Source organism: Poromitra crassiceps (genome assembly GCF_964638095.1).
Source record: "Poromitra crassiceps genome assembly, chromosome: 25".
Classification (NCBI taxonomy): Eukaryota; Metazoa; Chordata; class Actinopteri; order Beryciformes; family Melamphaidae; genus Poromitra; species Poromitra crassiceps.
The window spans coordinates 860001-877500 of record NC_139649.1 but is presented as its reverse complement, the minus strand read 5'-3'; the positions used below and the strand labels follow the sequence as shown (position 1 = coordinate 877500).

Here is a 17500-nt window from a genome sequence, read left to right as displayed (position 1 = left end):
AAACATGTATTTTCTCAGAACTATTTACTATATTTATATATATTATTACTGAATAATATTGAACGCTGTGAATTTATTTGAAATGTTTTTAGATGACATACCACACACAAATGCTATTAATGTGAATTTTGCTGGCTTTGAATTCCATTTAACTGGCACGGGTGTGTGTTCCATTGAAGTATTCAAGCAATTCAAGAAGTTGGATTTCAATCTGTTATCTCATCAGTTTGAGCCGCGCGGACGTTTCAGAGTCATGTATTTTTTTATGCTCTGTATTTTCTGTTTTTATATTTTCTTTTTGTAATTTCAACTGAAGGAGTTGCTGACAGATACTTTGACAAATATCATTGTTTGTTCCTTAACACTTTTCCAAGTCAAAATGCACATTTTGAAAGGAGAGGAGCGGAGAAAGAGATTAAACTGGCACTTTACTTTGGGGTGGAGTCATCATCAGCACAGGACACAGGATGTTGACCATTTTGTGTGATGGTGTGTAAATAAGTTGCCCTCATTTTGAACAACTGAACTCATGGAGCAACATATTATACATGCTGCATGTACTCATATGGCTCTAGAAAACCACTTGAAGTAAAGGGTTAGTGTCGATTTACATGTGCCACCTTTATGCCAAAAGCTGGTGCAAATATGCTGTAAACACTAGTTATATTACATGAGTGTTGAATATCCTGTACATGTCTGTACAACTGTAGAGACACATATAGCGTCTTCTTTTATTTTTCTCAATAAATATTCATGTAACTACTCTTACTTTGTCTATGTGTTGAATAAGCATGAATAGCTGCCCCCCACCACCACAAGTTTTCCCACTTCCATATAGCTTTAAAAAACACACAAATCCAAGTATTATTAACCATCATTTATTTAAATCTTCAACACAATATTTTAGATCCTACATGACCATTGGTGCAAAACAGAAAATAAATAATGTAACATTTCCCCTCCTTCTAATGCCTAAAAAGTGCATTGGTAGCCAATGTTCACAGCAAAGTGTGATAGAAGCTGATGTTGGATCTGACGCTGCGTTCCAGAGATGTCAGCAAGTCGGATATTCCGGCCTCCTGCTAGATCGGATGCAATGGAATGAATGGGCCTCTGAGTGTCTGATTTTATATTTTATATGACATGAAATGTGTCAAAACACTCATATGGTAAATGGTTTAATACAGGGGGTTTCAAAGTCTGAGACTCTGAGCCTCCCCCCAGACAAAGCTTGCAAAAAGGGGCCCCCCCTCGCTCAATTCCTATGATGATAATGTTATTTGATCCCATTTAGACACTCAACAATTGAGCCAAGTCAGCCTGAAATGGCTGTTTGACACTTCAGACTAAACCAAAATACATAAACTAGGCCTGTCTGAAGCCATTTATTAGTTTCTGACTCTGACAGTCAAATTCCCCAAAACGACTGTATCTCTGAACTATATATTTTACCAAATCACACACATTTAGGCAATTGATCTCCTTTTGATTACTAATTTAATAATGTAGGCCTAATATTTTTTCACTTCCATTCACTGAGCCCCCCTGGGGAGGCCCGCCTCCCACTTTGAAAACCTCGGGTTTAATATATAAATTTTTATGTAAAATTGCACTCACAGTTGCTAATGTTCTATGCTAACTAGAAAGAACATTTACTAATTAATTAAATAATTGATACAGCTGAAAAATATTCTGCTATGAAACTCCATATACCAAACAACAAATGCAAGGTACATTGCCAGTAGCTGTTTTTTGGGTGGATTTGTCCCCTAGTATCACAAGCGAAGAGTGTTGTTGACAGCTGAATGCATTGAAAACCCCCCATGCTATAGAAGGCCGCTACAGAGTGCCATCTAGTGATGGATAATGATAATGAATTTGATCTATTCATAGTATTCCCATGTCACATGCATTTCGTACAAATATGGTGCTTTACAATACACACAGCTCATTGGCTGTGTTTTGTCATTTGATCGTAATCACTTGTTAATTGGTTCCAATAACCTGGTATTGTCCTACCAAGATGGCCGTGTGATGATGTAACAGAATACTATGAATAGAGCAGCTTTGATACACGGACAGTCGCTCAAAGTGCTTTACAGGAAAAATAGAATTGGATAAAGGTGACCTAGTGTGAAGATGTTTTCTCAGCCCTGGCAGGAGGAGAGGGTGTCGGCTTTGACACGAAGCTCTTCCAGAAGTCGCTTGACCTTCTCATCGAGTCCTTCAAGCATCCCTGACTTCTTCATGACCTGGTCCTGAAGCTTCCTCAGAGAATCTGCTTTACCTGGAAAAAGAAAGGGAGGGAGAGCAGAGAGAAAGGACTTAAATACAGCAGTGCAGCTAGTCCTAAAGATATTCAGATTTGTTTGCCGATACATATTATGTTTTCCACCTCAGCGATGACGACGACAGATAATCAATATGGAGACATGGAGTTTTATTGTCTCATCATCCCATGGTCTAAATGTATGATGGTCTGCTGTTTCAGAGACTTTCCCCCCCTGACACAAGAATAGAGTTCTTTTGACCCCCCCCCCCCCCACACATTTTCTCCCTTGTTGCTCCACCCCCTCTGCTGATCTGCATGTGCAGTTACCAGCCGCTTTTTTCACCTGACAGCGAGGTGTTTCACAGGCAGGACGTAGCAAATGGGAGGATCACGTTATTCCCCCTAGTTCCCCTCCCACCGAACAGGCACCCGGACCGACCAGAGGAGGCACTAGTGCAGCGACAAGCACACATAACCATACAGTAATCCGACTTCCCACCCACAGACACGGCCAATTGTGCTTGTATGGACGCCCTACCAAGCCGGAGGTAACATACTGTAGGGGCTTGAACCTACGACCCTCATGTTGGTAGGCAGGGAATCTACTGCTGCACGACGACCTGGACGTCCCCTTTCTTAATTTCTTAAGACATGAAATATATCAGGAGTGAGAGATCTTTGGAAGTAGTAGGGTCTTTGGAAACTAATACAGGTGTGTGATACATATACCAGCTATAGGTGTGTGTTTTGGTGGCCATGCTGTTTGTATTACCTGCCAGAGCCTTCATGATGTCTGTTGTGTTTCTGACCAGAGTGTCGGCACTCTGCTTCAGGTTCTTCAGGCGCTCACCCACCCCCCCTGCAACGTCTCCGCGTCCACTGTTGCCCTCTGCTGTCCGGACACGCTCCAACTGCTTCTCTAAAGCCAGCAGGTCCTACACACAAAATGAAATCAGAGTCTGTTAATAGGCTGCTGCAAGATGAATTGATGCTTGTTTCCCACTGGGTAAGTGAAAATAAATTAAAATTAAATGTTACAAAAACTGAAAGTATAATGATAGTCTCCAAATATGCATCTAGATCAAATCCAAAACTAAATCTCGTTCTCAACTGTGTAGATATCGAACAGGTCAGAGAGGCCAAGCTGTTGGGTGTGGTAATTCAAGAAACACTTTCTTGGTCGAAACACATCAACAACATGGTGTCTAAAATGAGCTGTTGTACCTCAATGATCAGAAGGTGTAGAAATCTGTTGACTAATAATAATACATCGGATTTATATAGCGCTTTTCCAAGTGCTCAAAGACGCTTCACAATACAAAACAATACAATACAATAATTTAAGAATAGAGAATAAAATAAATAAAAGGTGAGAGAGGAAGGAGTTCATGGGTTGAAAGCAAGGGTGAAAAGTACAGTACAGTACAGTAATAGTACAGTGAAGCTTGTACTACAATCTTTGGTCTTATCACGCTTGGACTACTGTCCAGCCATATGGTCCAATGTCTCTAAGCTTGACCTGAACAGACTCCAGCTCGCTCAGAACAGGGCGGCACGCCTCGCTCTACGCTGCTCTGTGAGGAGTGGTGTCGGGGGGATGCATGCCGCTCTGTCCTGGATGACAGTGGAACGAAGGATAGCATGTAGCCTTGTAACTGTTTTATTTAATATCTGGAATACTGAGAAACCAGAGGGCTTGTACGCACAACTGGACCCAACTAAGTCTAGACATGGATATACCACAAGGCAAGCATTAGATTCACGGTTTACTCTACCTCTACCAAAAACATATGCACTGAAAAAGACGGTAATGTATAGAGCAGTTGCTTACTGGAATAAAATACAGAGAAATATAACTATGGTAAGGAACAAATTTATGTTTAAAAAAAAGTAAAAAATTGCAGTTATGAATAATAAGATAGATTTTGGTCTTTGATTTACTGATTTACTGAGCGCCTCCAGCAGTCCTTCCTGCACACTGCAGTCAGACTCTATAATGATCAAGAAGTGAAAACTGTCTGACCGTCACCATCTCCATGTTGAGGCTTGATATGTGAATCACTTACTTAGTTAAATTGTTTATCCTTGTTTAGTTTTCAGCCTACAGTATGTACACTTTGTCCATTTTTTATCTTTGTTGTTAAGAAGAGTGCATTTCAGACCTGTCTCTGCTAAACTCTTTCTTCAATAAATGAATTGAATTGATTTGTTAATTGTGCAACATGTAAGGAATTTGTATTACGGTATGTATTATGTATTATATATTGTAATCAAGTATTTCAATTATGATGGTTTCTTGTGAGTATGGTAAAAATAAGGTCAGGATAAGTGTTTTTGCTGATGCTCAGAATATATTGAGTGAGCCTTGACTCACTTGTTTTTTGTTTGTTTTTATTTATTTTTGTTGTATTGTTTTTACTCCAATACTTTTGGACTTTTATGTTTGTATTTTACATGTTTGGACCCCAGGAAGAGTAGTCTCACCTTTGGTGTAGACTAATGGGGATCCACAATAAACAATTAAACAATTAAACACACGCACGCACGCACGCACGCACACACACACACACACACACACACACACACACACACACACGCACATGCACACACACGCACGCGCACACACACACACACACACACACACACACACACACACACACACACACACACACACACACACAGACACACACACACACCGCACGCACGCACGCACACACATATCCTTGTATTACTACACTTGTGAGGGCTTTACATACCTGTGTGTGTAAACTCACTGTTCTATGTTGATAATATCCATCTGTGTGTCTTCTCTATTTCTGTTTACTGTATATTTTATTGTATATTTGCATTTAATAACATCGAGGGACAAACATAGCAAATTAGCTTAGGCTATAGTTATGATATGACATCAGACTATGTACATGTACATGTATATGTATATGTGTATCTGTCCCTATTCAAATAAACATGACATGAAATGAACTTGAACCCTTACCCTAAACTAATCCTAATTGTAATCTTAAAACAAAAGGAGCATTGTGTATTTGCAGGCAGGTAGGTCTCTCACCTTTGCTGCAGCAGCAGCTTCTTCCTCGGCTTTGCCAGCATTTCCTGTGGCATCCTGGGCTAGCTGGCCTCCAGTCTGCAGCAGGTCTTTGAGGTGGGCCAGTTGGCCTTTCATCCCGGTGGTCAGTGCTGATACGTCCCCTACAGCCTTCTCTGCTGGCCTCAGCTGGGTCTTGGCCTGAATGAAGGGAGGAGGAGGGAGGCAGGGAAGACAGAAACAAGGAGAGGAACCGTGAGGGAGGGAAGGATGTAGATGAAAGAGTGGAGAGAGTGAGGAGCAGAGTTCACGAAACAGGAATTGTAATATATGCGTTCTTGTGCCGGCGAGAATCAACGGGAAGCCCTGAGGTTCACTGCAAGACAACGACCCAACACGGATCAAGGTTCATTACTGTTACAACACTGACATGTTTAATATCTTCCTGCATATTGACATGATGCTTTCATGCTTTCTCACTTGCTTCCACTGTGTAACTTGCACTCGCATGAAAGAAGAATTCACAGATGGCGGGAGACACACATGCAGACAGCGGAACGTAGCCTATTTAATAGCGATTAGTGTAAAAAAAAAAGAACTTGTTTCTATTCTTGCACAAAATATATAAATTCTGTCAGGACCACTATCGTCAAAACTAAACTTTATTAGCTATCATATGCAATATTTACATTTGGCGGAGAGCAACAGCAGCTTCTGGGAGCCTCCTGCCCTTCCATGTGTTACATGCCTGAGGCAGGAAGAGCAGCAGCAAAGACCCCCAGGTACAGAACAGAGCAGCAACAATGACAACAGAAATGCAATTGTTCAAGTCAGACAGCATGAAAGGAGGAGCTGGGGGTGGAGGTGGGTTGCAAACGGCTTGTAGAGAAAGCCAGGTTCGCCAGGTTTTTAGAACAAGCCTCTATCTCCTCTCCATCTCCGTGCCTACCTTAGCCAGGTTTTTATTCAGCTTGTCTGTGAGATCCATGCTGTCCTGCACCTTCCCCTCCAGGACAGCGAGGGAGTCCTCCACCGAGGCGAATCCCTGCAGCAGCCCGTCTACGTCAGCCTTTACTCCCAGCGCCGCGTCCCTGTCAAAGTGGAAGTGGAGAAAAATATTTTACACTGGTGCTTACGTCACCATCACTGTGAAGACACACAACAAAGTGAAGAGTTAAAACCAGAGATGTGGACTTGAGTCATTGTGACTTGGACTCGAGTCGACTCAGTCACTGTTTTGATGCAACTTGACTTGACAGAAAATAAATGATTTGAGACTCGACTTGGACTTGGAAGTTAAGGACTCGTGGCTTGACTTGACTTGAGACTTGAATGACTTTGTGTTAGTTTGTGTTCATTTTATATTTGCTTGAAACTTGGACCAAATGACGTGAGTCACAGTCTGGTCATAAAGTCCTTCGTGTGTCTAAATCCACCCTCAATCCAGTGGTATCCTGATGATCCTGTTTATGGGTACCAAAGGGTTAGCTAACCCTAACGCTTGCTAGCTGGGTACCTGGCATCCTGGGCTTGTGCTAGCAGTTTCCTGGCGGTGTCCAGCTGTGGCCCCGCCTCCTTCAGCACAGCCGTGCTATCTGGTAGACCAGCAGCCAGCTCCTTCAGCTCCTCCAACTTCCTCTTCAGAGCAGCCAGGCTGAGGGGCAGTTTGGCTTTCAGGATCCAGTCGCACAGTTCCTTGATGTCGGTGAGTTGGGAGGAAGGGCCTGGATAGAGGGAAATGTGTATTTACACTGTATCCTAGCTAGCCCTGACCCACCTTCCATGTATACTACACCCATTTGACCACCCATCCATCTATCTATTTTAACTATTAGGCTCCTTACTGTTCAGGAAGTCTTTGAGGTCTTTGACGACATCACGTGCCTGCTTCAGATCGGCTTCCAGGTCATCTCTGGCTTTCTTCATCTGATTGGACAGCGTCTCTGCGGACATTCTCACCTGATTGGTTGTCTCCTGTGTTTGCTGGAGCTGAAATAAGAATGACCCAACCATGACATTGTTTTAGAATGGAAAACATGGCTTGAGAAACTTGAGAATGGAGAAAACGCAGCATTGTCACAGCGTTTAAATATGAGTTTACCTGCTCGGCAGCCTGTGTGATCTTCCCACTGAGCGTGCTCAGTCTATCCTTCACCTCGTTGGCATCGTCCAGTGCCCTGTTGCTCAGAGGCAGGGCGCCTACGCAGTTCTCCCCACGACCACAAGTTGGCACTTTCTCCGCTGGACACAACTCACCACCCTCACATTGGAGAGGGGTGCAGGGGGTTGAGCGAACAATGCCACATACCTGAAAACCCAGGGTCATATTATTATGACTGGTACTGGAGACTTGTGAAGGAGGCAGCTGATGTTGCTGCAGTTCCTACTGGTTGCCAGTAGAGGTTGATAGAGGTAATACGTTTCTTAGTGCCCCTTTAATGGATGCATTTAAAATGCAAGCCAGACCTGCGATTGTGCAATTTATTGTCATGAGAAATGATGTGTGGACTCTACAAGACATGATGTTTCTACAAGACATGATGTTTCTACAAGACATGATGTTTCTACAAGACATGATGTTTCTACAAGACATGATGTTTCTACAAGACATGATGTTTCTAGACTGTATGTTGGTGTCATCATCTGTCATGGAGTGGAGTAAAGGTGCACCAAGCCAAACACATCATCATAACCCATCTTCTGGTTAGATGAGATGTCAGGTAGGCCTGGACGGTACCTGTTTGGCAGTGGGGGTGAGGTCAGGTCTGGAGAGCAAATGCTGGTTCAGTTTCTCCAGGTCTCTGGTGTTGGCTGGCTGGACTTTGTTCTGAAGGTCCAAAGTGTCTTCTCTGACAGCCGCTGACTGGTTCACTGTCTTGCTGCTGGCCTCCACACTCTTGGCTGCATCTGTAGACTGATCATAGGCAGTCTTGATGGCAGAAAATGGTCCTGAAAGAGATTTAAAAAAAAAAGATTTGCATGACTATGTTATGACTACTATGTCGCTTTGTTCATTTTATTGCACTTTTCTGCCATCACTATTTGCACTATCTGACTTTTATTACAGTGATTACAGTGACCTTATTATGATCCCTACGGTAGTATTTTAGTATTTTATTGTATGTTTTTTTTATCTATTTTATCTTCGTATTTTATGTCATGTGTTGTCTCCTATCTGTATATTGAGTGCACCGTGGATCGTGAGATACGGAATTTCGATGCTCTGTATGTCTTGTACATATGGTAGTGATGGACAATAAAATTTACTTTTACTTTGACTTTGACTTTGACCATATCAAAACACCTGTCAAAGAAGTAAGCACACTGACAGAGTTTAGTACCGAAATCCGCCACCGAAACCCGCCATGCCTGAGCTGCTGAGTGAAATATCCATGCTCCGAAACTGGCGCTGCATGCACCTTCACTAACATTCTAGGACATAACACATACTGTAACATTATCATTTGAAATCCTCTTTACAGTATCTTTAAATACAAAGAAATCGGCTTTAAATCCGCTTTAAAATTTAAAAAGTACCGGTTGAGGCATTGTTTAGGCACCGGTACCGTTTTAAAAGTATTAAAAAAAAAAAAAAAAAAGTATTTTAAAAATACTAAATGGAACCTATCTTTAATTCTATCGCGGTAGCCACGGTATCACTGATTATTACAGCCATCATCACTCTGAGCCATACTCATTACAGTCACACTTTGGTGGCCCAAAATGCCCGTGTGAGTTAACTCATCTTTGACTGTAACGGAACAGTGTTTTGGTTTCTCCTCGTCTCTAACCTGTGTAGTTGGTTCCGCCGGATTTGGTCAGGGAATCATTCTTGGCGTTGTACTTCAGACGCAGCCCATCCAACAGAGCCTGGAGCTTGTCCAGCTGTGAGCCCAGACCAGGCACTGTCTCCAGGGGGAAAAGATCACCGTTCACCTGCTCCATATGGTCCCTGGAGAACAACATCAGAGAGGTGTAAATGCTCGTGCAACGGGGCAGTAGCTGTCTTTCCATTCAAATTTAAAAGGAATTTTAAACAAACTGAAATGTCACCAAAAAAACTATAGAGACTTAGGGCTAATGTCCACCAGCTCCGGAACAGACCCACACTCATGTAATCTGTCAGACGTATGCGGGATCCAACAAAAATAGTACAGGTGCGTCATTTTTCCGTACCGTAACACGGGCGAGAGTCTGATCCGGTAGTTTTACCGGACCGGCAACGCAGCCGCAACGCATCTGGTGCACATTGGATGTTCTACATGGCAGAGACAGCGCCTGCCTTTCTGGGAGGTCATGGTTGTGCATTTCAGAGCATCCAAAGCCACTTCTCAATTGCTGCTCAATGGGCCTGAACCAAGAACTTCCACTTGCTATTTTTCACTCATATTATTCTCTCTTTCTGCTTCAAGTGAGGTTAATGAGCACACCATCTCTTTGGTTAGTTATGAGACACGTCACTATTTGCATAAACGCACTGGGATGGAAACGCAGGTAATGCCAAGCTGCTGGGAGAGAGCATCCTGAACATCTCAGCACTCCCTCACCTGAGCCTGCTCAGCTGGGAGAGAGCATCATTCATCTGCCTGGCAGAGTTGGGCGGAAGGGAGATGGAGTCCCGGATGTGGGTCAGCCTGGCCTCCAGGGCGCGGATGCGGGGGCCGTATTCTCCGGGGGCCCCGGCCCCGGTAGGGAGGCTGAGGGAGAGTCTCTCCAGGCCCAGGCTGAGGTTCTGTCGCTGTGCGTCCAGGCTGAAGAAGCAGGAGGGGCACATCTCACAGGCGGGGAAGGAGTCGCAGTGTCCTCGGCTGCAGGCGTTGCAGAGAGCTCCGGTGACGCCCGGCCGACACACACACGCTCCGGTCTTCTTGTTGCAGCTCTGTGGAAGGGTCCCTTCAGAATCACACTCACACGCTGCAGAGGAAGCATGGAGAGTGGAGCAGAAAGACCATACAAGTCTTTGTTATTTATGTCAAACAATTGTGGTTTCTCAGTTGAACAAGAAAAGAAGTCTCTGAGAATCGTTTTCACACACCCAGCATGTTCTGAGAGGTTTATTAAGATTCTAAAGCGTTTACTCGTTTGGCCAAGTGACAGCGATGTCACAGGCTCTAACAGGAGAACTGCAGTGTGGCTCGTTTGGGGTCATGGAGAAGGATATTGGCATCTGAGTTCCTTGCTTGGAAAACCTAGCTAGCATAACAAACTGCTGTCTGGACTGATGCTTACATTTAGTTATTTCTTCATATGTTTTCATGGCAACCGTACGCATTCAGGGATTGGCATCTCAACAGTAATGTGACCAATGAAAAACGGGTGACTTACATCGACAGCGTACCAGAGGGTCTCCATATGTGTTATCTGGGCACTCAGTACAGGTTCTGCCTCCAAAACCGGTTCTGCACTGACACTGACCGGTCCCCTGGAGAGGAGGGACAGCAAAGAGTTTGACTTTCATCACCAGTAAGGACACATAACATTTAACAGCACCTCCCACCCCCAGTAGTAACAGCAGTAGAGGTAGTAGTACTAGCACTAATGGTAGTAGGAGTAGGGTAAGTAGTTAGAAGTAGTAGTAGTAGTAGTAGTAATAGTAGCAGTAATAGTACTAGCACACACCTGGTCACAGGTATCACTGCGTGAGTTGGTGGCATCACAGCCACACGGTTCACAGCCTCTTGCCCAGGATGGCTTCCAGTAGCCTCGGGCACACTGCTCACAGGTCAGGCCGTGCGAGTGGGGCCGGCAGGGGCACTGGCCGCTCACCGGGTCACACACACTGGAGCCAGAACCGTCTGGAGAACAGGAACACTCTGGAGAGGAGGGTTAGCATGGGCGAGAGAGAGAGACAGACAGATAGATAGATATATAGATAGAGAGAGAGAGAGAGAGAGAGAGAGAGAGTTTTTAGTGTCCTATGGTGGGACAACATGGGGGAATCATTGAATAGATTTTTTTGCCTGAAAAATTATCAAATTTAAAGATACTGAATTTAAACTATTACCAGAATATCGGCAGCTTCAATCGATATCAAGTTCAAGTTCAAGTTCAAGTTCAAGTTCAAGTTCAAGTTTATTCATATGTCCCAGAAGGGCACTTTGGGTTGCAGCAGAGCAAAAACAAAACAGTCATAAAATCACACAAGACTCGAGATAAAAACATGAAAACAAAGTGCAGACACAAATAGAGCGTAAAACCATAAAAACCATAAAAAAGACCATAAAACCATAAAAACAAAATGGAGACACAATAGACCACGACGTAGTACAAAGTAGCAGTTCAGTTCAAAAGTGCCAGTGTAGTTTAAAGTGCATTAGAGGCCATGGCCGATAAGTGCAAATGCAAGGCAGTCTAAGAAGGACACTTAGCCACACAGCGCTACATATTACAGAAAATAAATGCTACAATATAACTATTGTATAGGAGAACATAAAATAAATAAAAACATCAAATAGATGAATATGCACGCACACACACACACACACACACACACACACACACACGCACACACACACACACACACACACACACACACACACACGCACACACAACACACTCCGCTCCTATAACTGTAGGGCTAATTAACCTAAATACCTTGAGTATTAGTTGTACTTATGATTCAACATTTAGCAGCATGGAATGAATCCCTTTTTCCAAGCAAACTGTGAGCCTGAGCGTCAAAGTGATGTGTTATAATAGACCTGAATAGACGCAGTGTTTAGAGAAAGCTAAAGTGTGTGAGGCGACTCACTGCTGCAGCCCTGGTGGTTGGAGGCGCTCAGGTCGTAGTAGCCGCTCTTGCAGCGGTCACAGCGTGGACCCTCTACGTTGGCTTTGCACTGACACGAGCCGGTGCTGTCGTCACACTGGACCCCGTCCACGGTCCCCTCAGCACTGCACACGCAGCCTGGCAGCGAGAAGACAACGCAAGCCTCAGCTACTTTGTTATGAAGAGAAGGGTCATCAGAGATAAGAGGCCAGGTAGAGAGATAACAGTGAGACTATGATCCAAGCAGTCATTCTTCTACATAACATCACTTTTTGTAAATGTAATAATGGTGGAGTTTAACATTTTAGCAATTTGCTGGAATGCACTCAAGGACCCCCTGGTGGTCCCCTGACCTCACGTGGACCTTAACCAGAGCACATAGCTGAGGCTAAAGCTCTGGTAAGAACGATTATTCTGCACGATAATGAACAGAAAGGCTTGCATTGTGTAGGCTTTGAATGCAGAGGGCAGTGGCTCCCAAAGTGAGGGACCTCCAGTGACCTCCTTAACCCATTGATACCTGATGCAGCATTTGCATGTATATCCCTCATTTGTGTGTGTATCCCTTTAAGACCGCGAACCGCGTGACCCGAAACAATTTTCCGCTTTGAAAATATGGCCACCCGAAAAAAATTCTGCTTCGAAAAAATTGCCACCCGAAAATATTTCCGCTTTGCATCAGGTATCAATGGGTTTAAGGGGATCCAAGGCTTCTCTGGTGAAGAGTGCTTTCATCTCAGTGATTTTATTCATCGCACAAAATTTTGGCATCGAATTGTATAGTAATTGTATAGTAAAGACAGTTGCCAGACAGTTGTTCGGGTTCTTAACCCCCTTTTTTGACAGTTTTTCATTTCCGTGAAGGGTCCTTGACTACTTACGTGTGCAGGCATCGGGACGGTCCATTCGGCTGCGGGGGTTGGGGTGGTAGCCTGGGGCACACTGGTCACACTTTGGCCCTGCGGTGTGGTGCAGGCACTCCTCACACACACCTCCGCTCCTCCGCCCACTGGCCTCGTACACCGCCTGGTCAAAACGACAGCGCTGGGCGTGGTTGTTACACTCACAGCCTGTAGGGGGCGGGGGGGGGGGGGGGGGGGGGGGGAGAATGCTTAGTGCACACAAGTACTGCTGACCCCAAGCGGGGTTGGGTTTCAGTGGACAGTTCCAGCGACCCATGATGGTCTAAAAATGATGACGCACTTAGAAGAATAGAACTTTGTGGGAAACGCTGAATACTTTTTGGGGGATTTTCTGTAAATAGTTTGCCTCAAGAGAGAACTCCCACCACCCACATCCCCCTACCCACCCCTCGAATGCAGACTCTACCACCTTCATATCCCTAGCCACAGCCCCTTTTCCTTAGATCCCCACCCCACCCCCTCCTTTCCCACTCCACCCCTATCCTCCTAGTCACTCCCCCAACCCACCTCTCGAACCCTGACTCTCTACCACCTCCGGCCCTTATTCCCTAGTCTCACTAAACGTCCACGAGTGACTGACTTAGTGTCCTGACTTTTCCACCTCCTGACCCGGCGCTGTGGGAAAAAACTGTACCAGTCATAAAACCATGGTTGCTGTCTGTCACAACGGGCTGTTTGTTTTCTTAAATATTGCTTAGTTTTCAATACTGAGTTTTGTTTTGGTCTTGTCCGAGCCTGTCTTTTCTGTTCTTCCGCTGTGTCATTCCGGCTTTCCACAAATAGCAACAGAGAGGGCGCTGTTTCCCCGCTTTGAAGCCAAAGCCGTTTTCAATTGTTTATGAGATATGACAGGACAAAACCCTCAGTATCAAAAACTACATAATATTTAAGAACACAAACAATCAGTTGAGAGAGTTGACATGTATGGAAATGTATGGTCAATATAAAGGGAGGAGTCAGTGAATTCTGCCAGTAGACGGCTGAGACTACGATTGAATTCAAAGATTTTGAATGTCAGCACAAAATCAGGTAAAATCGGCAACTTCAATCCTAAACTATCAATGTGGAAAAGCTTTACTGATCAAACCCTAATGTACAAAACAGCTGCAGTACTGTACATGGTGTACATGGTGTACATGGTGTACATGGTGTACATGGTGTACATGGTGTACATGGTGAAAGGCCTTTGGAGGGATGTATGACACACAGGGGTGAGAGCTTACGTTTGCAGGTGTGAGTATTGCCTTCCTCAGCTGGACTCCAGGGCAGCTCATTGAAGAGGTCAGCACAGCGCTCACAGTTCACACCTGCTGTGTTGTGCTGGCACTCACACTGAGGATTCACCTACACGGAAACACAGGAAACGTGCATCGTTCACCTTACAACCGATGTGCCTGAACTAGAAAAAACACTAGAAACAAAGAATAAATTCAACTCTTGGAGGCCGATGGGGGTTCTGGAAAACTTTCAGAAAACCTTTGTCAGCGTTACATAATGGATCTACTGCAGGTCACCATCAATCACTGGTTGTAATTCTCCCCTGAAGTGAATTTCTCTGTAACCATGACTGGACGATAATTGAAACCCTGCGCGGGCTCGCCGCGTGCCTTTATGACATCATCAGTGATGTCATAAGATGATTTTGGTGAATCTTCTCTGTTTCTTCCTATGGCTGTGCAGCAATCTCTGACACAGGCGACGACCGTCACCAAGAGACTCATCCTAAGGGAGTGGAAGTCCCCCTCCCCACCTTCTTTTCAGCTATGGCTGTCAGACATGGTTTCAGTTATACGTATGGAGAGACTCAGGTTCCTGAGGACCAATTCACTTAGAACGTTTTCTACCATCTAGGACCCATTTATGGCCTACTTGGACGAGGTTAGCGGCGACGGGTAACTCACCCAGCTGATCTCTCATTGGCTCCTTACACGGAATTCTATATATAACGTCTCTTAGAAGCACATAAGCACCTTATGCGACTGGTAGCAACCTCACTATGATGTTGTAATGTTGATATGTGTATGCTTTTTCTTTCTTTTCCTTTCCTGTGACTGAGCTTGTTTGTCTTTGTTTTTTGTTCTTGTGTGTCTCTATTGGATATAAAAAAATGAAAAATAAAATATTATAAGATGATTTTGGTCAATAATGATGTCACTGATGACATCACTGATGATGTCATATACATTGTGACATCAGTATATACCTGTATGCTGTTTGGCAGTTGGTTGCTGGAGGTGTCTGGCAGGCATCGGTTGGCGTGTCCATGGCACATGCAGCTTCCCATCACCCTCATCTCCTTCAGGGCGTAGAACTTGCTGAGACGTGATTGGCCCGGCATGCGCGGCACCTCGCCCAGATGGGTCAGCCTCACCCGCAGCCCCGTTAGTCCCGCCAGATCTGTGGACGAAACAGCTGTCAGTCAGCGGGGGGCGGGGCGCTCCTGTCAAGCATCCGTCAGCGATGCACAGTCATTTAGATAGAGAAAAAAAGTGACTAACCTTGAATCTTCTGGCCGTTGGGAACCGGAACATAAGAATACTGACGCAATGGACTGAACTGGACCTGAAGGAGAGAAAGGTGAGCAGTGGAAAGGGTATAACTGCTATTGGTCAAGACCATTTATAATTTCTGTATCATACATTAAAGCTGCTACATGTAACATTTTTAACATCAACAGGGACTGTAGTTTTGATTTGGAGAAACACTCATGCTAACAATACCACTGACGTGAGAGCAATTGATTTTATTTGTTCATGGTAATGATACCAAGGTATCACAGTTCAGTTAATTTGGTCAATGATATGTTGATGTTTAAAAATGATACCCATAGAACCTTAAAAACATATCAGATTAAGGACTAGACTAGATGAAGTCCTTTAACAGGTCCTTTATCCTTACTATCTGGTCCATGTATGGAGCTCCAGTAGGGGGTAAGGTGTAGCAGTATGTTTGATCCAGGGTACGAGGCATCATAGTGGAAACCCAAGGAAAGGCAGTTTGGCAGTCTGAAGCCATGTAGAGGGCGGGTTGCCAGGTCATGCCTTTATCCAGCGTCCTCTCTATAATGAGAGCATCAGGACGAGGGCCCTGCAGAGGCAACACACATGATGAGAGGTCATTCTGGGTCCAAATCCAAAAATCATATCTGAGATTGGATGAATAGAAATCTAGATGAAAATTAATAAAAGAAATAAGTGCCATTTGAATGCATAAACCCATCAGTAAACATTTACCATACAGAAAAAATGTGTACACCATGAAACAATTGTCCAAAACATAAACATATTTTGAAATAATAAATAAATAATCCACAATATTTACCAAGTGTGTGTATGTGTGTGTGTCTATCAGTGTGTGTGTATATATATATACATACACACACACACATGCACAGACGCACGCAAGCATGCACGCACGCACACACACACACACACACACACACACACGCACGCACACACACACACACACACACACACACACACACACACACAGACACACAGTACAGTATATTATGTGTGTGTGTGTGTGTGTATATACATGTATATATATACACATACATGTAAATTTAGTCAAATTTATGAATAAAATATGAATAAGAGTATCTATTTGGGAGTGAAGAGATTCATTATGCTTGATGTGATCCACCCGTGAGAGCAGATCACCTTCTTGTACCTTGAAGCTCAACACCAGGTGGTCAAGCTGGAAGAGATCATGGAGATCCAGCTGGAGAGTGACTGGATTTTTGTCTACAAGACAGACAAGCAGAATAACATTTAGGCAATAACATTTAACATTAAGTAGAGTAGGTCATAATATATATATATACACGGTATATTATATTAATATATATAATATAACTAAGAAAAACAGATTGACAGGATGGGGAAGGTACCTATATCGATTTATCATAAACATCCTGGCAATCTTTCTTTCTTTCTTTGCCCACCTTTCTGGGACTGCCACCATCTGTCTGGGCCAGCAGTAGACAGGACGTCCTGTACAGTGTGGGCCAGCTGACTGTGCGGGTTCCTGGAGTCACATGGACAGCACTTCATCCTCCGCTGGGAGAAAAAAGTAAAATTAATAACAATGTACTTTTGATATTGCAAAATTGTGTGTGTGTGTGTGTGTGTGTGTGTGTGTGTGTGTGTGTCAGGTGGATTTCATTAAACGGATATATGGACCCAACATCAACTTCCAAATTAGTCTTTTTGACTCCCTGCCATGCCCAGTAGATAAGCCTGATCACTGGTCAGTTCAGACTGTCATGCCCAGTAGATAAGCCTGATCACTGGTCAGTTCAGACTGTCATGCCCAGTAGATAAGCCTGATCACTGGTCAGCTCAGACTGTCATGCCCAGTAGATAAGACTGATCACTGGTCAGCTCAGATGGGAAGCCTGCTGACTATACAGTGATGTTAAAAATTGCTCTGCACAACACTCTTCCCCAGAATTCTAGTGTCAGTATGGAAACTTCTGCTGTCGGTATGGA

General features: G+C 44.1%; 1 protein-coding gene across 1 annotated transcript in view; it reads right to left on the bottom strand.

Moving 5' to 3' along the window:
* Positions 1–932: 932 nt before the first annotated feature.
* Positions 933–17500, bottom strand: part of lamb3 (laminin subunit beta 3) — a gene marked incomplete at its 5' end in the record, with an annotated part of 29597 nt that continues 13029 nt past the window's right edge. Inside the window, 20 exons of the mRNA XM_083660974.1 lie at positions 933–2287; positions 3045–3207; positions 5340–5516; positions 6265–6406; positions 6832–7039; positions 7160–7304; positions 7417–7623; positions 8053–8264; positions 9107–9267; positions 9863–10229; positions 10641–10737; positions 10935–11128; positions 12067–12222; positions 12966–13154; positions 14231–14351; positions 15211–15404; positions 15506–15569; positions 15906–16094; positions 16680–16753; positions 16954–17068. Coding sequence (XP_083517100.1) covers positions 2148–2287; positions 3045–3207; positions 5340–5516; positions 6265–6406; positions 6832–7039; positions 7160–7304; positions 7417–7623; positions 8053–8264; positions 9107–9267; positions 9863–10229; positions 10641–10737; positions 10935–11128; positions 12067–12222; positions 12966–13154; positions 14231–14351; positions 15211–15404; positions 15506–15569; positions 15906–16094; positions 16680–16753; positions 16954–17068 — 3315 coding nt within the window. The 3' untranslated portion in view covers positions 933–2147. The remainder of the gene's footprint in view (positions 2288–3044; positions 3208–5339; positions 5517–6264; positions 6407–6831; positions 7040–7159; positions 7305–7416; positions 7624–8052; positions 8265–9106; positions 9268–9862; positions 10230–10640; positions 10738–10934; positions 11129–12066; positions 12223–12965; positions 13155–14230; positions 14352–15210; positions 15405–15505; positions 15570–15905; positions 16095–16679; positions 16754–16953; positions 17069–17500) is intronic.